The sequence below is a fragment of the Rhinoderma darwinii genome, chromosome 4 (assembly GCF_050947455.1).
Source record: "Rhinoderma darwinii isolate aRhiDar2 chromosome 4, aRhiDar2.hap1, whole genome shotgun sequence".
Classification (NCBI taxonomy): Eukaryota; Metazoa; Chordata; class Amphibia; order Anura; family Rhinodermatidae; genus Rhinoderma; species Rhinoderma darwinii.
In genome coordinates this window covers 170,065,150-170,089,268 of record NC_134690.1, presented here as the reverse complement: position 1 = coordinate 170,089,268, position 24,119 = coordinate 170,065,150, and the positions used below count along the sequence as shown (strand labels likewise).

The 24,119-nt window shown below is 42.9% G+C and overlaps 1 protein-coding gene across 3 annotated transcripts in view; it reads left to right on the top strand.

The window, feature by feature from the left end:
- Window positions 1-24,119, top strand: part of ARMC9 (armadillo repeat containing 9) — a 190,469-nt gene that overhangs the window by 36,112 nt on the left and 130,238 nt on the right. For all 3 annotated transcript variants that reach the window (XM_075861839.1, XM_075861838.1, XM_075861840.1), the window contains exons 6-7: window positions 582-674; window positions 4,194-4,218. In XM_075861839.1, coding sequence (XP_075717954.1) covers window positions 582-674; window positions 4,194-4,218 — 118 coding nt within the window. The remainder of the gene's footprint in view (window positions 1-581; window positions 675-4,193; window positions 4,219-24,119) is intronic.

Sequence of the window (24,119 nt, the reverse complement as noted above, 5' to 3'; positions counted from 1 at the left end):
AAGTAGTTGTTACCCAGGTGTCCGCCAGTCCTCCAGTTCTATCATGATACTTACCGTAAATAATATGTATGTTGTGTTCTGTAAATATATAGTGGCTTGCAGAATGCTTTTACTTGGACTTTCCTCTTCCCTTCATTACAATTCAGTTATTCAGTTTGATAAATAAAACAAAATAACCATTTCTTATAAAATGTAAATTCATTATTCGCACATATATTGACTGTCTCTCTCTTTATGACTGCTGGGATCTTTTTTGCATTAACAGTGGGAGGAAGACATTATTCAATGTTTACAGACAATGCGGGGCCATATTTCAAAACTCAACTTTTCAGCATTCTTCTAAATTGAGTCATTAGACCCCCTTCTCGCTATCTGTGAGGTTATTGGGCTTTTGTGAGAATAAATAGTAGTTTGATGTCTGGGATGTAAATTCCATGCATACAATATTCCATTACTTGTCACATTGTGAGAATATCCATGTAATTCCCATTGCCTCGGCATTGCCAATACTGTACTGCAATATGTGATCTCTCCTTACTAATGGGTGTGTTTTATCATGTATACATTCTGGTTATTTCCAGGATTCCTGGGCTCCGGAGTTAAAATCTAGGTTGGAGAAGTTTCTGTCTTTGACTCTGAAGGCTGGGAGTACTCCGCGTCTTGTTACATTATATGTATCCTTTGCATATTTTGTAAGCTAGAGGAAAGAAAATGTGCATCATAAGCTTCAATCACTATAAAACATGAACGTCATGGATGGTATCTGAAATGTATATTTTAGTCATTGCTGACACTTATTTAACTCTTTCATGACCAAGCGTCATTGATGCCCCTGTGTCCAGGTCAAATTTTCCATTTCTGATATGCACTTCTTTAAGCGATAATATCTTTGCAACCGCTTTGAATATCACAGCTATTGTTACTTTCTTTTTTTACAGTACTTATGAGGCTTTAATTTTCTAGATTAGTTTAATTCCATGTTTTTATTTTTTATGTTTTTATTATGTGCAGACAAATCACAAAGAATGTGAAAACTTTTTTTTTTTTGTGTAATTTTTTTGATATACATTTATCTATATATATGCACACACACACACACACACACACACACACACACACACACACACACACACACACACACACACACACACACACTTAGTCATCTTCTCTCTGTCGGCCTGGATCGTTGTGAGCGGATAAGAGGGCTATAAGGCTATAGTCACACGGTGTGAAAAAAAAAAGGGCAGTTAACAACGGATCAACTGTCAGTTTTTCATGGCTGTTTTGCATCAATGGGTCTCAAAACTTGAATCCATTATCCGGCCGTCTGACCGTTTTTAACCACCATTTGCCATTTTTCATGGACGTTAAAATAATGGATGAATTTTATTCATTGTTTTTTGTTTTTTTTTTGTCCCAGCCACCTGAAAACGCCACAGTTCCCCTGTAGATAGACGCAATAACACTGTAGATAGTGCCGGTGCCCACATAGTGCCACAGTTCCAACTGTAGATAGTGCCATGCAGTTCCCATGTAGACCGCGCCAGTGTCCCCTGTAGGTAGTGCCCATATAATGTTAGTGTCCATGTAGATAGCGCCATCTCCCCCTGTAGATGGCGTGACTGTAGCTTCCTGTAGGAGCGGAATCCCTCTAGTCAGGGATTCCGCTCCTAGAGGGAGCCCCTTTTGTCTCTGTCTATATACTTGGACAGTGACATCAGGGGCTAACTTTAAAGGCGGAATCCCCTGCCAGAGCGTCGGCAACGCTCTGGCTGGGAATTCCGCTCCATGAGTAGACCCTGACATCACTGTCCATATATGGATAGTAACGCAAGAGGTTTCTCCAGTAGCGGAAACCCCGGCCAAAGTGTCGGCCTGGGATTCTGCCCCTAGAGAGGCCCTGATGTTATGGGCTCTCTCTAGAAGCGGAATACCCGGCCAGAGCGATCTGACTCCGGGGATTCCGCTCCTAGAGCGAGTTTAGTTGGTGCTATCTACAGGGGGTAGCGCTATATGCAGGCGGCTGGCACTATCTACAGCGGGGATGGAGAGAGATGTCGGAGGCTCCCTCTAGATGGGGAATCCACGGCCAGCGCTCTGAGGGAGCTTAGGTAGCGCTATCTACAGGGGGTTTTGCGCTATCTACAGGGGGTTGTGTGTGGCGCTATTAACAGTGGGGGGGGGGGTGTTTTCGGGGAAGTCATAAGAGTGCAGCGCTGCTCACACTGAAGCAGCACTTCACTCATTAAACCCCGTTCCAGGCTGCCAACGTTTATATATGTGACAACTGCATGGGGCGATGGCAGTTGGAACGTATATAGCAGTCATGAAGGGGTTAAAGAGGTTCTGTCACAAGTTTAGTAATAAACAGAAAAAATGGGACATAGATTTCAAAACCACAAAAAAAAAAAAAAAGGCCAAACTTACTAGGTAGGTGGGTGGGTGAAAACCCGTTCCCATCAGGACGCAGACGGGTCAAAGAATGCTGCAGAAGGAGTGTGCATTAAATAGTGATAGCCCCTCCCACTAGTCTTGAGGGGAGTGGTGAACTAAGTGCTCAAAGGTGTGCCATAAATGAGTGTCAGTGTAGTGCTAGGGTGTGAATGGATGGTAAAAAATAAATATGTATGTATGAAAGTGTCAGAACTATTCTTTGACCCGTCTGCGTCCTGATGGGAACGGGTTTTCACCCACCCACCTACCTAGTAAGTTTGGCCTTTTTTTTTTTTTTTTTTTTTTTTTTTTTACAAGTTTAGTAATGCCCAATCTCCTAACTAATCTAATAGGCGCTGTCACACGCATAATTCCAGTGAAAATGGTGTCCCAAAAAACGTTTATTTTAAAAGTTACGATAATTTTATTTCTCAATGTGTAAATGAGGCTATACTAGCCAAAGGGGTAATAACGCTGCTCTCTCCATGGGCGCGGTGTTTGCGTTGTCTGTATGACGCTGTCCAATCAGCGTCATACAGCATCTCCCTTTCCCTGCACAGTATGATCATCTCTTCAATCGCGAGATCATGCTGTGTTTACATTTCTGGCCGCAGCTCCTTCAACACATCACCTCAGAACTCATCCAGGGTCTGTCTACCTGGATGAGCGCTAAGGCGATCTGCTGAAGTAGCTGCGGCTGGAAGTGTAAATACAGCATGATCTCGCGATTGAAGCTGAGATAACGCTGTGGAGGGAAGGGCAGAAGCTGATTGGACAGAGTCATACAGAACACAAACACCGCCCACAGAGTGAGTGCAGCGTTACCACCACTATGGCTAGTATAGTCTAATTTGCATATTTAGAAATCCGCTCAACTTTTAAAATGCTAAACGTTTTGGGACACAATTTCCCTTTCATTATCAGCATGACAGCGGCTATTCGATTAGTTAGGAGATTGGACATGACTAAGGCTTCGTTCACGTCTGTGTCAGAACTCTGTTCATGGGTTCCATCGGAGCTTTCCTTCAGGTTTCCGTTTGCATGACCATCAATTTCAATGGGATAGATCCATTGCAAATGGTTTAAGGTTGTCTCCGTTGTGTAAGGGTTCCGTTGTTTTGAAGGAATCCATACCGTAGTAGACTATGCTATTCATTCCGTCAAAACAACGGAACCCTTACACGTTCGTAACTAGGATTCTGCTTTATTCTTTCATTGATCCTATTAGCCAAACAACACACATTTGTTTGTGCTGTTTTGGCTACAAGAAGTACGGACCTGTAGCTGTAATATAATGTCCTTACATAAGGCTGCATATTGAGCTGACAAATACACTTTAAATCCCTGATATTTGCAGAAGTGCACTGCAGTTGTCATTGGCGTTGCATAGTACGCCTGCTCTTCTCTTCGTCTGCGCATATTTTTTTGTATTCCTTTCTAAGACACTAGTATGAGACTATTTGAAATGTAGCTTTCGGGGTGATTCATTTAACGCCAGATTAGTAAAGCAGGAATATGATAACATTACACAGCTATGGGGTGGTGAATAAAGACCTTTCTTTTTTAAGCAGTGCTGTACATAGTAATATAAGGAGTGGATATGCTCATGTTGGCTGCACTTGTGAGATGATCGCAAAGATTAAAAACACTGTTCTTGTCCAACATATACATGTAACCCAAACAGTTCATTTAACGTGACGAATTGTGATGAGATTTTTTGACAATGCATTGTGATTTTCCTTAACTTGTTTAAAATCCAGAAAGAGAGCGGCCAATACAGCAGAGGTGAGAACAATGTATATTGTCAGTTTTAATTCTTACGGGACTGATCTTTCAAGACGTGGGTTGTGTGTATTAAACAGAGAAGGAAATAAACTAGTATAAAGTTGTACAGTAACCTTCTATATGTTAACCCCTTAAGGACACAGCCTATTTTGGCCTTGTGGACACAGCCGATTTTTGCAAATCTGACGTGTCACTTTGTCGTAATAACTCCAGAATGCTTTTGCCTATCCAAGCGATTCTGAGATTGTTTTCACGTGACATGTTGTACTTTATGATACTGTAAAAATTTTGTCGTTAAATTCAATATTTATTTGTAAAAAAAAACACCAAAATTTGGAGAAAATTTGCAAAAATCTGCATTTTTCTAAATTGTAATGTATCTGCTTGTAAAACAGATCGTAATACCACACAAAATATTTACTAGCTAACATTTCCCATATGTCTACTTTATGTTTGCATCGTTTTTTGAACGTGCTTTTATTTTTCTAGGACCTCACAAGGCTTAGAACTTTAGCTGCAATTTCTCACATTTTCAAGAAAATTTCAAAAGGCTATTTTTTCAGGGACCAGTTCAGTTCTGAAGTGGCTTTGAGGGCCTTATATATTAGAAACCCCCTATAAAACACCCCATTTTAAAAACTGCACTCCTCAAAGTATTCAAAACCACATTCAGAAATAATTTTAACCTTTTAGGCATTTCACAGGAAATAAAGCAAAGTAGAGGTGAAATCTACAAATTTCAATTTTTATTTTTTTACGAAATTCATTTGTAATACAGTTTTTACTGTACCACAGAAGGTTTTACCAGAGAAATGCAACTCAATATTTATTGCCCAGATTCTGCAATTTTTAGAAATATCCCACATGTGGCCCTAGTGTGCTAATGGACTGAAATACCGGCCTCAGAAGCAAAGGAGCACCCAGTGGATTTTGGGGCCTCTATTTTATTAGAATATATTTTAGGCACCATGTCAGGTTTGAAGAGGTCTTGTGTGCCAAAACAGTGGAAACCCCCCAAAAGTGACCCCATTTTGGAAACTACACCCCTCAAGGAATTTTTCAAGAGGTATAGTTAGCATTTTTAGCCCACAGGTTTTTTGCTAAATTTATTGTAACTGGTCTGTGAAAATGAAAATCTACTTTTTTTCTGAAAAAACATACGATGTTTTAGTTTTTACAAGGAATAAAGGAGAAAAAGCACCCCAACATTTGTAAAGCAATGTCTCCCGATTACGGCAATACCCCATATGTAGTAATAAACTGCTGTTTGGACCCACGGCAGGGCTCAGAAGGGAACGAGGGCCATTTGGATTTTGGAGAGCAGATTTTGCTGCATTGGTTTTCGGTGCCATGTCGTGTTTGCAAAGCCCTGGAGGAACCATAACAGTGGAAACTCCCCAAAAGTGACCCCATTTTGGAAACTACACCCCTCAAGGAATTTTTCTAGGGGTATAGTGTGCATTTTGACCCTACACGTTTTTGCTGAATTTATGGGAATTATGCCGTGAAATTGAAAATCAAAATTTTTTTTCTAATAAAATTGTAGTTTTAGCTCAGATTTTTTCATTTTTACAACAGATAAAGGAGAAAAAACACCCCAATATTTGTAAAGCAAACTCTTCTGAGCACAGCAATACCCCATATGTGGTAATAAACTGCTGTTTGGACACATGGCGGAAGTTAGAAAGGACGGAGCGCCATTTGACTTTTGGAGCTCAAGTTTTGCTGGAATGGTTTGCGGCCCCATGTGACATTTGCAAAGCCACTGAGGGGCCAAAATAGTGCAAACCCGGCAAAAGTGACCCCATTTGGGAAACTATACCCCTCGTGGAATTTATCCTAGCGGTATAGTGAGCATTTTGACCCCACAGTTTTTTTGCTGAATTATTGGGATTATGCAGTGAAAATGAAAATCTACATTCTTTCCACTAAAATGTTGAATTGTTTTCATTTTCACAAGGAATAAAGGAGAAAAAGCGCCCCAACAATTGTAAAGCAATTTCTCCCGAGTACGGCAATACCCCATATGTGGTTATAAACTGCTGCTTGGATACACCGCAGGGCTCAGAATGGCAGGAGTGCTACTTGGCATGTAGATTTTGGTTGATTGTTTTTTGGGCGCCATGTCGCATTTGCAGAGCCCCTGAGGTACCCGTACAGTAGAAACCCCTGAGAAGTGACTCCATTTTAGAAACTTTAACCCTCAGGGTAATCATCTAGGGGTGTACTGAGCATTTTGATCCCACAGGTGTTTCATAGATTGTATTAGAATGAGGCAGTGAAAATGAAAAATTATTTTTTTTCCCAAAAATACGTAGTTTTGCACCCAATTTTTTTCCCCACAAGGGGTAATAGGAGAAAAAAACAACACATAATTTGTTAGCCAATTTCTCCCGAGTACGGCAATACCCCATGTGTGGCCCTAAACTGCTGTTTGGGCACATGGCAGAGCTCAAAATGGAAGGAGTGCCATGTGGCTTTTAGAGCACAGATTTTGCTGGACTGGTGTAGGGGCACCATGTCTCATTTGCAGAGCGTTCTTAGGTACCAGAGTAGAGTGTAAAACCATGAGAAGTGACCCCATTTTGTAAACTATATCCCTCAAGGCATTTATCATTTGCCTGGACATATGACAGGGCTTAGGAGTGAAAGGCGCATGTGAGACCTATTTTGGTGATTTTCGCAGCATTCGCCCACAACGGCAGGGCTCTGAGGTCAAATAGTAAAACAAACCCCCAAGTAGTGACCCCCATTTTGGAAACTGCACCCCTCCAAGGCATTTTGACCACACAGGGTTTTTTTTTTTCTATTAGAAATTAATGCTCAGTGGATGGTGCAAAGTGAAAATTGCAAAATTCCACAGGTATGTGCCATTTTAGTGCACAATATTTTGTGCCCAGTTTGTGCCCCTGAAGACAAATACCTCATAAAGCGTTAAGCGGGTTCTCCCGGGTATGGCGATGCCATATATGTGGACGTACACTGTTGCTTGGGCACGCTGCAGGGCGCACCATTTTGCTTTTGGAGCGTGGATTTTGCTCGCTAGTTTTGTTTGGGGTTTTGCTGGTATTTCAGTTATGATGTGGGGGCATATGTAAGCTGTGCGGAGAACATCAGGGGTATAATAAGAGCGTATAATCATGGGGTAAATAAATAATTATCCACAGATGTGTGGCCGGTGTCGCACTGATAAATGGCGCCCGATCTTATCCGCTTTTGGACACTTTGCACATTTTGCATCGCCATATTCTGAGAGCCAAAACTTATTTTTATTTTTTCTCCACTGGAGCTGTGTGAGGGCTTATTTGTTGCGGGACAATCTGTAGATTTCATTGGTACCATTTTAGGTTTCATGCTATTTTTTTGATCACTCTGTATTTAATTTTTTTGGCAGCAAGGTGACCAAAAACCTGCAATTCTGATGTTTTTTTTTTATTTATTTTTTTACGGCGTTCGCCATGCGCTATGAATGACAATTTTACGTTATTCTGCGGGTCGGTACGATTACGGTGATACCAGATGTATATAGTTTTTCTTATGCTTTCAAAGCGTCTGCACGATAAAATCACTTTTGTTTCAAATTTATTTTTGGTGTCGCCATATTCTGAGAGCCATAACTTTTTTATTTTTCCGTCAAAAAAGCGGTGGGAGAGCTTGTTTTTTGCGGGACGGGCTGCGTTTTTTAATGGTATAATTTTGGGGTACATGCAACTTTTAGAACCCTTTTTTTTTTTTTAAATTCTGTTTTGCGAGGGGTAGTGACCAACAAACCGTGATTCTGGAATAGTTTTTTTTCTACATTTTTTTTTTACGGTGTTCACCGTACGCGTAAAATAGCGTGATATTTTTATAGTTTGGGTCGTTACGGACGCATTAATAGATATGAAAAACAAGAATCCAACAGATCACACTGGTAAATAATCCTATACGTAATGATACCGTACGTGATTACAATCACAGGAAATGTCAAAAGGCAATGTACACCTTTTGAAAAGGTTTTATTTATTTTTTTTATTTAAAAAAAGTGTATCTGTGTTTGGTGCAACTTTCCTATTACTTTTAATTAAAAACAATATTTTTACTTTTTCAGATATTGCTGCTTTGTATACTGTATACAGAGCAGCTGTATCTTGCGCTAAGACCTGAGCCCGTCATGTCAGCGGGACTGACTGGTTCAGTGTCAGTGGGTCAGGATCCACCGGTTATCGATCACATCTAAGTTATTAACTTCGATGTGATCGATAACTGCTCGATCCTGCGTGTTAGATACACGCAGGACCCGCTGTCACTGATCCCGTCAGTCCGGCTGACCTGACGGACTCCGGTCTCAGCGCAAAATACAGCTGCTCTGTATACAGAATACAAACGACTAGATCTGAAAAAGTACAAATAAATTGTAATAAAAAATGTGAAAGTTGCACCAAATACACTGATGCACATTTATATTGAGCGAAAAAAAAAAAGGTTTTCAAAGGTGTACGTAGCCTTTAGGGCTTGTTCACACGTAGCGGAATTGCGGACGGAAAATACCCTGCAGAATACAGTAGCAGCAAAGTGGGTGAGATTTAACATATCTCTTCAACACGCTGCGTAAAATTTCCGACCATAAATGTACGTACTGCAGTGCGTATTTTTCGTACCGCAGCATGTCAATGCCTGTGGAAAGTGGACTGAATTGCTGCGTTTTCTAGAGGATTTGTTGCCATCGCCCAACATTGAGGAAAACACCGCAAAATCCGGACAGTTTTCTGCAGTAAAAATTGCAGGAAATGGTTCATTTTTTCCGCAACGGAAATCCTGCTAGTTTCTGCAGAATTGATGCAGAAGTTTTCTGCAGCAATTCCGTTACATGTAGAAGAGCCCTTAAGGTCCGTGGGAGATATCAGCAGGTAGAGGGGATAGTTCTCAGCAGGGCAGGCTGTATCAGAGTATAGAGAGAGGAGAGCACACTTGTCAGTCTTCAGGAGGTGGGAGAATACTACGTCATTGCCTCAGAGGGGACAGATCACCACACAGGGTCTGTATTCGTGTCTGAAGTGCAGTAGTAAGTGGTCAAGTATGCAGCATTTTCCTGATGCCCAGAAAATGTCTAACTGTATATGTCCTACGAGTGAGATTAATCTGTATCCTTTGTTTCTTCAGTTTACAAATGGACACTTCTAAATGACCAATGGCTTTCCGCAACCATCCACATTTCAGTGTTATTTTTTCTTACAGGTCGGAGTATAAAAGCAGTGATTTTATTAGCTATTAAGGGCAGCCGCTTCATTTGCTTGAACTGGTTTTCTTAAATTTGAGCCCGGATATTTCAACAAGGGGGTTTTATCTGCAAGATACCTACGTACTTGCAATTGTAGCGAAATATTAAACCGGTACAATGCAAGATACAGAATAATACAAATCTGGACAAATATTTGACATGCTCGGCTATGATTTCTATTTTACAGATATTCTGAATGTGTACGAAGAGTTAATAAAATTTTGATCTAGAGTAGAATAAAATACTTAAGGTTTTTTTTTTTACCATTTTTATATATTTTACAAAACCGGAATATTGCAGTAATACTTAGGTATTGTTTCTAGCTGTGAGGAGGACAATGAGTTAATGTCTAAGTCTGTGAAGAAGGGATTATTGGGAAGCGAGCCACGGTTTAAGAAAAACAACATTTTTGGAACATTAAAATGATGATTATCAGACAGTTTTGGGAGAGAAGTATGCTGTGATTACATGGAATATTCTGACCCTTGCTCCACATTCACCTTAAGACGCGTTCACACAGCCGTATTATAGGTCCGTGTTCCATCTGCATATTTAATGCCAAAAGCAAGAGTGATCCCATCAGAGGGAAACTTAAAAGCCTTTTCCATAAGAAAAAGAGACCAGAATTAGGCCTCATTTACACGAGCGTGTGCGTTTTGCGCGCGCAAAAAACGCTGCGTTTTGCGCGCGCAAAAGGCACTTGGCAGCTCCGTGTGTCATCCGTGTATGATGCGCGGCTGCGTGATTTTCGCGCAGCCGCCATCATAGAGATGAGGCTAGTCGACGCCCGTCACTGTCCAAGGTGCTGAAAGAGCTAACTGATCGGCAGTAACTCTTTCAGCACCCTCGACAGTGAATGCCGATCACAATATACACCAACCTGTGAATAAAAAAAGATGTTCAAACTTACCATGAACTGCCTGCTTCCTCCAGTCCGGTCTCCCGGCCGTTGCCTTGGTGACGCGTCCCTCTCTCGTCATCCGGCCCCACCTCCCAGGATGACGCCGCAGTCCATGAGACCGCTGCAGCCTCTGATTGGCTGCAGCCTGTGCTTGGCCTGTTATTGGCTGCAGCTGTCACTTGGACTTAACTGTCATCCCGGGAGGTCGGACCGGAGTTATCGGTAAGTCAGAACGTCTTTTTTTTTTTACAGGTTCATGGATTTTCGGAGCGGAAGTCACTGTCCATGGTGCTGAACCAGTTTAACGCTTTCAGCACCGTGGACAGAGACTGTCTCCTGACGTCGCGTACCCGAACATTTTTTACCGGTTTCGGTCAAAACGAGTTTGGCCGAACCCGGTGAAGTTCGGTGCGCTCCTCTCGAATTTGACACTCCGTTTGGATGTTTGTAAACAGAAAAGCACGTGGTGCTTTTCTGTTTACATTCAGGAGTTTGACAGCTCTTGCGCGAATCACGCAGTTCGCACGGAAGTGCTTCCGTGCAGCATGCGTGGTTTTCACGCACCCATTGACTTCAATGGGTGCGTGATGCGCAAAAAACGCACGATTTTAGAACATGTCGTGAGTTTTACGCAACGCACGCGCACTGCGCAAAATTCACGCATCGTCTAAACCGCCCCATAGACTATTATAGGTGCGTACGACACGCGTGAAAAGCACGCGCGTCGCACGCGCGTATAATACGCTCGTGTAAATGAGGCCTTACAGCCATGTGCATGCGCCCCAAGTTACAAATAAGTGGCAAGTGTGTGTTAGGGATGTCACGATACCAGAATTTGGACTTCGATACCGATACTTCGTTTAGTATTACGATTTCGATACCAATTTCGATACTTTTGTCAACAATAATAAAAAAAAATTCTTCCGTTTTCTGATGTGAGGCGCGACGTGTGATGACTTTTGAACGCTCCTCACATTAATAGTAATCCCATCATGTTTCGCAGTCATAATGGGTTAATGTGCGAGGTACATGATGGGGTTAATTACTATTAATGTGAGGAACATGGAGGTTAAATTAATCGTGCCTCGCATTAATAAGTGAATGAAAGCCGTGTTTATTTCATTTTTTTTTTTTACAGCATACACATCATAAATGATGCAAAAAAATTGTTGTGCACGCCATTAGTGAATGTGTGAATATTTTATGTATTGAGACTTATTTTAATGTTTATTGTAAAAAAGGTGAATGTGTATTTTTTTATTTTTAATTTTAACAATACTTTGTTTTTACTTTATTTTTAAACTTTAATGTACTAACCTATATCAGATATGTGCCAGTACATTAGCCTGTGGACAGATAGCCCTCAGTATTCCCTAACAAGAGATATGGTAAGACAGCCCTGGGGTCCGTCAATAGACCCTGGGCTGTCTGCCCATATATGGTATGGCCCTCGATCGCGTCACAGGAATTCCCTGTGACGCGATCCAGGGGCATCCCCCCTGCTCATTTTCTCTTGAATGCTGCAGTCAGCTTTGATCGCAGCATTCAGCGGAATAGCGGTGGAGGTGAGAGGTTTCTCTGATCTCCGCCGTTATAGAGCGGGGCTATGGCTGTGTAATACAGCCATTGCCCCGCTCCTGACAGGAAGTGCGCGCACGGTCAGCATGAGGTGATGCGGCCGGCGCTGCACTAATGAGCGGCGGTTCAGGCACTGAAGACAGAACATGGGGGTGTTTTGTAGTGCGCCCGCCATGTTCTGTCTCCAGTGCCGCCGCTCATTAGTGCAGCGCTGGCCACATCGCATCATCCTGACCCCGCAAACTTATCATGACTCAGAAGCGGGGCTGTGGCTGAATTACACAGCCGCGCTCCCATACATTCATGTATTACTATACTGAGCTGTGCGGCTGCGCAGCTCAGTATCGAAATACAGGAAATAGCGGTATCGAACCGTTTAGGGATGCACAGTATCGAAGTTTCGATGCAGTGTGTGTGTGTACCTTGTGCATACCTTGTGCACAAGTAAGGGTTTGGCTTGAGGTAACCAGTCTACCACTCATGAAATCCAGTGGCCACACGGTGGCAGGATCACAAAAACTGTCCCCTGCTGCAGACTCCATAACCCCTTCCTGCCCAATCACGTAACCGTACGTGACAATCGGCAGCGCTTTGCTGCCTTCTCGCGTACAGTTACGTAACGGGCAGATCGCGGCGGCGAGTGACAGACCCTCACCGCTCGCCAGTACAGGACCATTGAGAGCGGTCCTGTGACGTCTATCACTGTGATTGGTCATTCAGGTTTGAATGACCAATCACAGCATCACAGCATAGGTAAACAAAAGACGCAGGATTCTTTATCACAAGCTCTTTTCTGTCAGAGAGCTTGTGAGAGTCGGTGTGTGAAACCCTGTCAGAAAAAAAAAGTGAATAAAGATCTCTTCTAGATCTCCCCAGATCCTCCCAGATCTCTCCCACCCCAGTAATTATAAAATAATCCCCAAATCACCCACCCGTTACCCCAGTGAAATTACTGCGCCATATTACTTTACTTGATACCCTAAATACTCCCAGATCGCCCCCTCACTGCCCAGTGAGAGACCATTGAGCCGAGTCAGTGTCCAGTACGATCCACCCAGATCGCCACCATTCACTGTTGCCGTACAGTGGCACATACAGTGACCGTTATACGCAGTGATTCAGTCGGTTCCATCCCGCTCCTAAATTTTTGAGAGCGGCAGTTTGTTTTTTCTAGTTCCTAAAAAATTTTTTTTTTTATTATTTATTTTTTTTTTTTTTTTCTTAGGGACAGTTTTAAGTTTTAGGGTTACGATAAAATTAGATCTGTTACATTGTAGTGTACATTACTGCAATATGGTGCAGAAATTTTATAGCCCAGAGGAGGCATACTATGCTATGCTCGGATACAGACTCTGCCAGCGAGGATGAAATGCAGTTCGTGCTGACATCATCTTCGTCTAGCAAGTCTGATGAGCCCCCTAGCAGCGCAGAAGAGTTGCTGGTTCTGACCAGCCCCCCCGATAGTGAGGCGATATGGATACCTGCTACAAATTATGCCCCCCCAGGTTCCTGACTTCACCGCATCCTTGGGAATCCAAGTGGAGACCACGGGGTTCGGAGAGTTTAATTTTTTTCAAATTATTTTTCTCCGCTGAATATATAAATTTAATGGTCGAACAGACAAATTTATATGCGGAACAATTTCTCGCCCACAATCCCACATCCTGCTATTCCAAAGGCCAAATTTGGACCCCTACAAACTCAGAGGAGCTTTGCAAATTTTGGGGCATGTTACTGAATATGGGCCTCATAAAGAAACAGCATTAGGGACTTCTGTTATCGGATGCCCTATAAAATACCCCCCTTTATGGCACCATTATGACCAGAAAAAGATTTGAGGTCATCCTCAAATTTCTGCACTACACAGATGATACCTGCTGCCCACTCCCCGATGAGCCAAATTATGACTTTATATAAAATAAGGCCTGTCCTCAAGCATTTTAATTAAAAATGTGCCCAAATTTACACCCCAGGTAAAAATATTGCGGTCGAGTCTCTCGTCCGTTTTAAGGGAAGGCTCCACTTCCGTCAATACCTCCCAAATAAAAGGGCCTGGTATGGAATAAAACTATATAAGATCTGCCAAAGTTCCACTGGGTATACACATTGTTTCAGGATTTGAGGGAAGGGATTCCAAAATTGATCCCCCAGAGTGCCCCCTTCCCTTAGGGTCAGCGGAAAATTTGCGTGTGATCTTATACACCCGCTACTTGGCCAGGGATATAATTTCTATATAGACCATTTCTATAACCGCATCCCTCTCCAAAAGTGCCTTTTGGCAAGAGCGACAGTGGCCTGTGGCGCGATAAAAAAAATTAATTCTAAGGGTCTCCCCAAAACCCTCCTGGGCCAGACATTGCCAAAAGGAGAAAGCCAAGCAATGTGCAGCGAGAAGATGCTGCTAGTGAAATATAGGGACAAGAAAGATGTCCACATTCTATCAAGCATCCATAAGGATAGCCGCATCAACGCTCCAGTTCGTGGCTCCAGCACCACAACTGCCAAGCCTGCCTGCGTACTGGATTATAACCGCTTTATGGGTGGGGGTGATTCTATCTGATCCGGTCATAAAGCCGTATAGTGCCAAGCGGAAAAGTAAGACCTGGTACAAGAAGCTGGCAGTCCATCTCACCCAAATGGCAATGTATAATGCATTTATGGTGTCCAGATACACAAGCATTAGAAATACATTTCTCCAATAATTTGATATAAATGTAATATTCCTTTAATACATTTTTTTTTTATAATTGCACTTAGTTTGCCTATTAATGCCGTATAAAGCTGTTCTATTAATTATTATAAACTGCTTGGTGATATGGGCAGATTTCTTTATATTTGGAGGTTATTAAATTTACGAGCTGTTCCTGATCAATATATTATGGACTTTTTTGTTTTGTTCAGGATTTTCCCCAACCTGTTAAACCCGAAAATACTTCCAGGAAAGCTGACAATATTTTAGGAGATTAGTGATCCTTTACTGTCCATAAAGATGGTGTTGGACACTTCCCTTTTATATATTCTGTAGGTGATTGGTTGTTTTGCTCACATTACGGTTCCTACTTTGCCGGTCAGGGACCTGTATTGCTGTGCCAACGTCCCTTGGCACGATCGTCTCTGATATAGAGATTGATGGGTTTAAAGAGACGTTGTATGACAAGTCCCTTTGAAAAAAAGAAGGGACATTATAAAACCCTGTTCTTTCATCCTGTGAACATGCTCAAGTTCTAACATTTTTCCTCCACTTCTCAAATATATTTCCCTTCAGTCCAATACAGTTCTAAATTAAATTCTCTCTGCTTTAACTGTTAACCGCTGTGGACTGGCACATTTGTTGGTCATCTGCTTTGTTAGCTCGACATAGTTACATTCACTGGCAAATGCACTTCTACGGGTTAATATGCTGAGGAAGACAACCATCCCCCAAAAATAATAGATTTGGTAAAACAAATTACCACCTAAATACCATGATTCCGGCTATGAAAACCTAGCGGTACCAACACTCATTAAACTACTAGGTGAATACCTCAGGGGTGTAGTTTTCAAAATGGGGTCACTTCTAGGGGTGTCAGATTGTTCTGCCAGCTCAAATCCTTTACAGGCATGGAGTGGGGCCTATCAAGTCATTCAAGCTAAAATTATGTTCTGAAAAGCCAAAGGGTGCTTCTTTGAGTTGGGGCCACACTGTGTGGGCATGCAGCAGATTACGGCCTAAGTGTGGGTATTTCTGGACACAGGAGAAACGAGGTAATAAATATTGGGGTGTGTTTCTTCAGTTTCATCTATTATGTTGGAAAAATATGTCCTAGAAATGATGCATTTTGTTATTTTTTTTAAAAAAAATTTTATTTATATATATTTTTTTAAATGTTATTCTTCATGCCAGATTTCTACAAGATTCTGCAAAAACACTATTGGGTTAAAATAGTGACCACACCCTTAGAAAAATTCCTTGAGGGAATGGGTTCTAAAATGGGGTCACTTTTTGGAGTTTCTTCTGTTTTGGTACCTCCAGGGTGTTGCAAACACGACATGGCATCGAAAGCCATTCAAGCAATATCTGCTCTTCAAAAATGGCGCTCCTTTTGCTTCTGAGGCTTGTGCTTCAGTCCATTAACACACTAGGGCCACATGTGGGATATTTTTAAAAACTGCAGAATTTGGGCAATAAATATTGAGTTGCATTTCTTGGGTAAAATATTCTGTTACAGGGAAAAAATGTATTACAAATGAATTTTGGCAAAAAAAAAAGAAATTTGTGAATTTCACCTCTACTTTGCTTTAATTCCTGAGAAACACCTAAGGGGTTAAAACACTTTCTGAATGGTGTTTTGAATACTTTGAGGGGTGCAGTTTTCAAAATGCGGTGATTTATGGGGACTTTCTAATAAATAAAGCCCTAAAAGCCACCTCTGAACTGGTCCCTGAAAAAAAAAAAAGGCTTTTGAATTTTTCTTGAAAATGTGAGAAATTGCTGCGAAAGTTCTAAGCCTTGTGATGTCATAGAAAAATAAAAGTGTTCAAAAAACTATGCAAATATAAAGTACACATATGGGAAATGTGAAATAGTGACTATTTTGTGTGGTATTACTTACTATCTGTTATACAAGCAGATACATTTAAATATAGAAAAATGCAGATTTTTGCAAATTTTCTCTAAATTTTGGTGTTTTTCACAAAGAAATATTGAATTTATTGACAACATTTTTTCACGATCATAAAGTCCAATATGTCACGAGAAAACCGTCTCAGAATCAAGTGGATAGGTGAAAGTATTCCAGAGTTATTACCACATAAAGTGACACGTCAGATTTTAAAAAATGGGACTGGTCCTGAAGGCCAAAATGAGCTTGGTCCTGAAGGGGTTAAAGGGGTTGTCCCTATAAGGGCACCTGGGCATCATAGAGTCACAGGATAAAGTCTCAATGTCCAGCATCAGTCACACAAACATTCCACACCAGCAGGATGTCAGATAGCTAGACTGGGGCTACTATAGGTGGTAATAACCTTGGGCCTCATTCACACGTTGCATTTTGATGCAGTTTATTAAAAATAGATGAGAAGTAAAAGGCCACATTGAGACATGGCTGATTTTCAGCACGTATTCTTAAAACTCCATTTACGTAGTGTGTTTTTCTGCTGAGGATTTGAGGACATACTGTGTATATTCAAATGCAGATATGTCTTATGTAGTGGTGAGACTGTAGTTGTTCCCACTACCATCATATCTTTTGGTTTTAATGGATCCCATTGTTTTATAATGGGGTCTGTCAAGTTTTCAGTATTTGTGACCTCAAGAACAGCGCTACGTTCTGCTTTTTGGAATAGAGCAGGGGTCGGCATCCTTCAATACTCTAGCTGTTGTGAAACTACATTTCCCAGCATTCCCTGACAGACTTTGACTGGACTAATAATCCCTTTGGCGGTCAGGGCATGCTAGAAGTTGTAGTTTCACAACAACTAGAGGGCCAAAGGTTGCCGACCCCCGGAATAGAGGATCGGCGCTGTAATGTGAACATTAAATATAATTTTTACGTCCGCCAAAAACACTTTAGTTGTGGCTTTTTATATTGCTCATGTTGGACAACTATGAAGCGAGTTTCTAATAAAAATGTTGCACACATTGTAGCAAAACGTATTTAACATGGGATTTTGCATGAGCTTTTACAATTGTGTGGAGCAGATCTCTGCTGAATGTCTGAATATACCCTAAAATCTATGCTATGAGAGAAACCATTTCCCTGGTTCCTTAGATATAACTGGATACATGACAATACCTCAGGCCATGCTGCCAAATAGTATTCCAGATATCGTACTCTCTCCTGTTCTCCAGCATTTACTAACGTGATGATTTTAGTTTATTTTCATTGACTCAGAAGACGTTCGTGAATTGAGAATTGTAAATCCCCTCTATGAAACATGTAATTTGAATCTCTGGTGCTGAGATGTGTTTTTATTTCAAAACTGAAAAAACTGGGATTGTACCCAAGTGTGTCTAAACTGTATAATAGGTTATCCGTACCCTTAAATGCCCCTCTTTGGGAACCAAATCATCCAATGTTCTCTTTTTTTTTTTTCAGGACCTGATGATATAGATAAGCATAAATAAATACTGTCTTTCTTTTAGGGTTTGGCGTTAAAATGTAAAATTTCCAAGGCTAAAATTTTTATATACAGAGATCAAAATAAATGTGTTTTTAGTGGGTGGTATCAATATTAAAGGGAATGGGTCATGTATTTCAGTTTAGTTTCAGTAATTAGATTTAAAGGCATGGTGTCGCCCCAAAAACATGTTTTTTTTTTAAAATTTAAACATTTAGTGTGTGGGTGATAAAACATTGTTCAAATTTTTTTTATTTTTTTCGCGAGTCAGGAAATATTATAAATTTTTTCAAATTTATAATACTACCCATTTTTGGTCACTAGATGGAGCTGTTTGGAGCTAGTTCCCAAAATTGCAGCATTGCAACATTGGGTTAAAAGCTATCGCTCTAGTGAGCGCTCAGCATCCCCCCCTCCTTTATCCTGGCTAGTGCCGGGATAAACGAGGGGTTTGAAAGGTTTAACCTGCTACACTGTGCGTCGCCATTTTTTGAGGTAACCCACAGTGTAGTAGGTTTACATGCAGTAGTAAACACACACAAACACTAACATACATTGAAATCGCTTACCTGCTCCTGCCGCCGCGGCCCGTCCGCTCCCTTTGCTGCCGCTGTTCCATGTGCACTTGTCCGGAAGCCGCGACCGGAAGTAGTAATATTACTGTCCGGCCGCGACTTCCGGTCCACAGGAAAATGGCGCCGGACGGCGCCAATTTCGAATAGGACTGTGTGGGAGCGGCGCATGCGCAGTTCCCACACAGACGCCGTACACGGCAGTCAATGGGACGGGAGCCGTTCGCAGTCCCTATGGGACTGTGGCTGCCGTATTCCATGTCTGTGTGTGTCGTTAATCGACACACACAGAAATGGAACAAAAAATGGCAGCCCCCATAGGGAAAAAAAAGTGTGAAAAAAAGAAACAGTAAAACACAAACACACAAATGAAAATAAACGTTTATATTAAGGCACTAACATCTTTAACATATTAATAAAATATTTGTGATGACACTGTTCCTTTAAGTACATAGATGATAAATAATGTTTTTGGTCTTATGTTTTTTAATTGATCAACCTTCCCTGGGGGCAGCCATGTTGGAGACAAGCACTTCATTACTGTGCTTCCTGTATAGTCAGCACAGCAGGGCGTGTGCACTTTATGACAGCTTCAATGAGTGGGACTCAATTGAAAGAAGAATCTGATAGATTATTACAGTCTCCAGTAAGTGATGGAATACAGCCCCTCCCTCAGCCTTATCTGTATGTATAGTGTATCGTTTTGCAATGCTACCTTCTCTGGGCTTCCAGTAATACAATAGAGCTGTCATTTAGGCCCTATTCACACTACAGGGATTCTCGGCTGAGTGACGGCTGCAGTAGGAACAATAGACTCCAAATGGGTCTATTCACATGGCCGATTTTTTTTATTTACTTTTTTTTTTTTGATCGCCTGGTAAACCGGGTTGCAAAAAAATGGAGCATGCCCGCTTTGAGCCGTTCTCCCAGCCGCACGGCTCGCATAGAAGTCTACGGGGCCGTGTAAAGCACGGCTGTTACTTGGATGTGACCCGAGTGATGGCTGTGCTTTCTGCCGCTCGCTCACTCTCTACTCCTCACACTGCAACGTGCATGTGAGGAGGAGGGTTTTTTTTGCTCCCTGAAGGAGTGGAATTCCTAATCCCTGGCCACAGCGTTGCTGAAGCTGTGGCCGAGGATTCCGCTCCATAAGTCCCTCATTTCACTGTCCATATATTGAGCTGTCCCCTACTCCTGAACCGGAATTCCCGGCCACATCGGCCAACGCTGTGGCCGGTGATTCTGCTCCAGGAGAAGTCCCTGCCTTCACTGTCCATATATGGACAGTGAAGGCAGGGACTTCTCCTGGAGCGGAATCCCCGGCCACAGCTTCGGCAATTACCTACAGGGGGCTGTGTGGCATTATCTACAGAGGCAGTGTGTGGCATTATCTACAGAGGCAGTGTGTGGCATTATCTACAGAGGCAGTGTGTGCCATTATCTACAGAGGCAGTGTGTGGCATTATCTACAAGGGGGCTGTTGCAGTATCTACAAGGGGGCTGTGTGGCAGTATCTACAAGGGGGCTGTGTGGCAGTATCTACAAGGGGGCTGTGTGGCAGTATCTACAAGGGGCTGTGTGGCATTATCTACAGAGGGCAGCGTGTGGCAGAAAATGAAAAAAGGAAATTCATCCGTTTTTAAAGTGAAGAGGGAAAAAACGGCAAATCAGGTCAAAATCGGCCGTTAAAAAAAGGAAACACGGCCCAGGAACGGAAACATAACGGCAGAGAAAAATATACCAAAACGGCAGTTTTTATCGGCTGACACTCTGTCCCTGTCATGTGTATAGAGCCTCTCCCACCCTCTAATGATAGTGAGATGATTCTTCTCATTCCGTGCCTGAATATACAGAAAAGCTGGCAAGTGAGCTACAGAGAACAGGAAATATCTGCTTATTGTGACTGCTCCCGTCAGTGATCCGTGGAAAGATATGACATGTCCTACCTTTCCACGGATCGAAGAATCGGGTCAGTTTTTTTCACAGACCGATTCGCCCGCTTAAGTGAATGGCTCCATGAAAACCATTAAAAACGGCCCGAGTGGCACTCGGTCGTGTGCAACTGCACAAAGGGTAAGTTTACACGCGGCACATTTTGTTGCAGAAATTTCTGTGACTGAAAATCAGTTCTACTAATCTAAAAAGGGAAAAAGGGCTTTTTGAAATCCATGAACCTGCTGCAGAAACAACCCCATTCAGATGTATGGAACTAATTTTCAGTTGCTTAAACAATGCCACTTATCCAAAAGCAAGTCGTCAGAACAAAGAAGCGTCAGTAATTGGCGGCCATTATATCTGAGTCGTACACGCGCCGGGAGGTTTAATAAGCACGAAAACGATGCTATCCGGTCGTTGATAAATGTGTCAATCCCTGATGATGTATCACACTGATAGGTGATACTGAAACGCGTAGGATTACGTGGAAATTAATGGCAAGGGTTCAGTGAACGTCTATGATATAAGGAGACTGCAAATACATACTCACCCACTGACGCTTCTCTTTGTTCTGACCACCTGCTTTTGCCTGTTTTTGGATAAGTGGCCTTGTTTGAGCCATATTTTAATGAAACCAAATAATAAAGTGAATTTTAATCGTTCTTTCATGCGGTGAAAAATATTTAAAGTGAACGACATTCAATATCGGTCTGTACAGTGAATAATTTTCAGTTGCAGACATTTCTTTAACAAATCTGCCTTGTGTAAACCCTAAGGCTAGGTTCACACAGGGCGGATACGCTGCGTAAAAGCACAACAGTGTATCTACCCTGGGCATTTTAGCTGAAAAACCGCACCAAATTGTGTTGTGCAATTTCTCAGCGGGAATGTCCGCTGCGAAAAACTGCACACAAAAAAAGTATGCTTACGTAACCATAGCGATATGTCCCTCTGACGTCCTGCAGGCCGCCCTCCTGGGATCGCATTGTCTGCAGCGGTAACATGGGATGACATGAAGGCCGGCCTGGACAAAGAAATACAGATTTCTGGGTAAGTATAGGACTTTTTTTTTTTTTCTGAGTTGCATTCTTTTGTGGTGGAATCGCTGCCTTGCCCCTGCAAAAAACGCAACCTCTGCTATTTGCAGTGATTACGCAAATTGACAGGCTGCAGATTAGAAAAAAACGCACCGCAGGTCAATTTCTGAGCGTTTTTTCCACTTCGCATTTGCGCATTGTGTGGGTGAGATTTGTTCAAATCCCATCCACTTTGCTGCTACTGTATGGTGCTGCAGATTTTCCGCAACAAAATCCGTTGCGGAAAATCTGCAGCATTTACGCTACGTTTGAACTTTTACCCTGAGGGTATGTACAAACGGCTTATTTACCTATTCACCTATGACAGCACCCCTGGAGAGACGTCCCATCCGCTGGACAGGAAACCTGAGGATATAAAATGGACACACCTCTCCACACACCCAGTCAGGTTTCCTGTCCTCCGTATGGAAGATTCTCCTGAGGAAAAGACACTTCTCCCGGGATTGCAGACCCCCTAGCAAGGCTTACCTTTTTCCACTAGGGGTGCTCTGGAAAGGTATAAGTCTCCCTCTTGGGAGCAACCTTAGCCTGGGATAGGTACTCCCTCCTCTCCCGGTCCAAAGCAGGATGGTGGTTTAAGGTCCACAGGGCGGGCCTTCCTCTGGCGGGGAGCGGATCCCCGGGGCTCGTTCGGCTTGGAAGGGGCCGGACTAGACCCAGCGTTGGCGGCTTTCCGGCGCTCTCACTGGCATGTCCGGTGGCCGCGACGCGTCACTTCCGGGCGTGTCCAACACTCCAGGGGGCGGTGTTCCGGTGGCCCACGTGGGGAGGAGGTGCTCCAGCGTCCGGAGCGAGGGCCTCCCAGCCGATCCTTGGCCTATTTTAGGCCAGAAACAACAGGAGCTCGTTCTCCAGTCTTCTTCTGCCATGGAGTCGCAAGGAGAAGCACCAGGACGCACTGAACGCTCGGATGCCAAGTCCTCCAGTCCGGTATTTGAGGACACCAGTAGTGGGGTAAGAGAAAAACCTCTCCCTTACCTAATACTGTTCCCTTTTCTCTTGTGCATATGTTTAGGCCAGGGATTGTCCTAGGAAAAAGCAGGATAAGGCCCCATAACAAGGAATGTGCGATATGTAAAAAGAAACTCGCATCTTCCTATAACAAAAGACTCTGTCAGAAATGTCTAGATAATATTATATCAGAAGAGTCCACAAATTTAGCCACAAGCATTAAGGATATTGTAAGGGCTGAAGTGAGGACCTCACTAAGGTCCCTTAGAAAGGGAAGAGATCCTCCGGCCTCCTCTTCTAGCAGGATGAATTCCGATTCCTCAGCTGAAGGCGACCCCCAGCTAGGCGAAGAAGGGGAATACAGCTCCTACGACTCCTCAGGTGAGGAGGAGGGAGAGAGAAATCTGTTCCCAACGGAGGACGTTGACCTACTCCTAAAAACAGTCAGGGCGACTATGAATATAGACAAGCCAAAGAACCACGGTCCATCCAGGACGCTATGTTTCAAGGGCTAGGACCTAAAAAGAATAGAACCTTCCCCATCCATAGGAACATATCTAATCTTATTTAAAAGGAATGGAAAGCTCCCGATAAAAAGACAAGCATTTCCAAGTTTCTCAAAAAGAAGTATCCCTTTGAGGAGGACGCATGCAGGGACTGGGATAGCATCCCCAGGCTCGACGCTCCAGTAGCCAAGATCTCAAGGAAACACTCCCTTCCCTTTGAAGATCTAGGCTCCTTGTCTGACCCTATGGATAGGCCGAATTCTACCTTAAGAGAACCTGGGAAGCCTATACGGGGGGTTTCAAACCAGTCATTGCAGCCACCTGCGTGGCCAGATCCCTGAAAGTGTGGCTCGCACAACTGGAGGTATATCTGAAAGACAAGACCCCTCGGGATCAAATCTTAGCCTCCCTCCCAACACTTTCTAAAGCAGCAGACTTCTTGGCAGACGCCTCAGTAGACGCGGTACGCCTTTCCGCCAGATCAGCGGCCCTGGCGAATTCAGCTAGATGAACTATCTGGCTAAAGACCTGGAAGGGGACACCGGATCCAAAGGGAAGCTGTTCGCTATCCCCTGTTCAGAAGATTACCTTTTCGGGCCCCCACTTGATGACCTGCTAGAAAAGGCATCAGACAGTAAAAAGGGGTTCCCGGCACAAACAAGGCCAACAAGAGAGTCCTTTCGTCCCAGAGGGCCAAGTAACAAAAGAGGGGGGTACGCTAACCCTAGGGCACAGGACTTTAGACCCTCGAGATTTCCTAGAAAAAACAAGTCCTTTCTTTTCAGGCCCCAGAAGGACCCTAAAAATAGGGACCAACAATGACGCCAAGGGGGCAGTGGGGGGTCGCCTTTCCCTGTTTCTCAAAAATTGGCGGAAGATTTCAGCAAATCCTTGGATTCTGGGAATCATAAAAACAGGGTACATACTAGAGTTCACAACCCTCCCCCCAGAAAGATTCCTTTCCACGAGGGACCTAAGGAACCCAGTCCAACAAAAGATCCT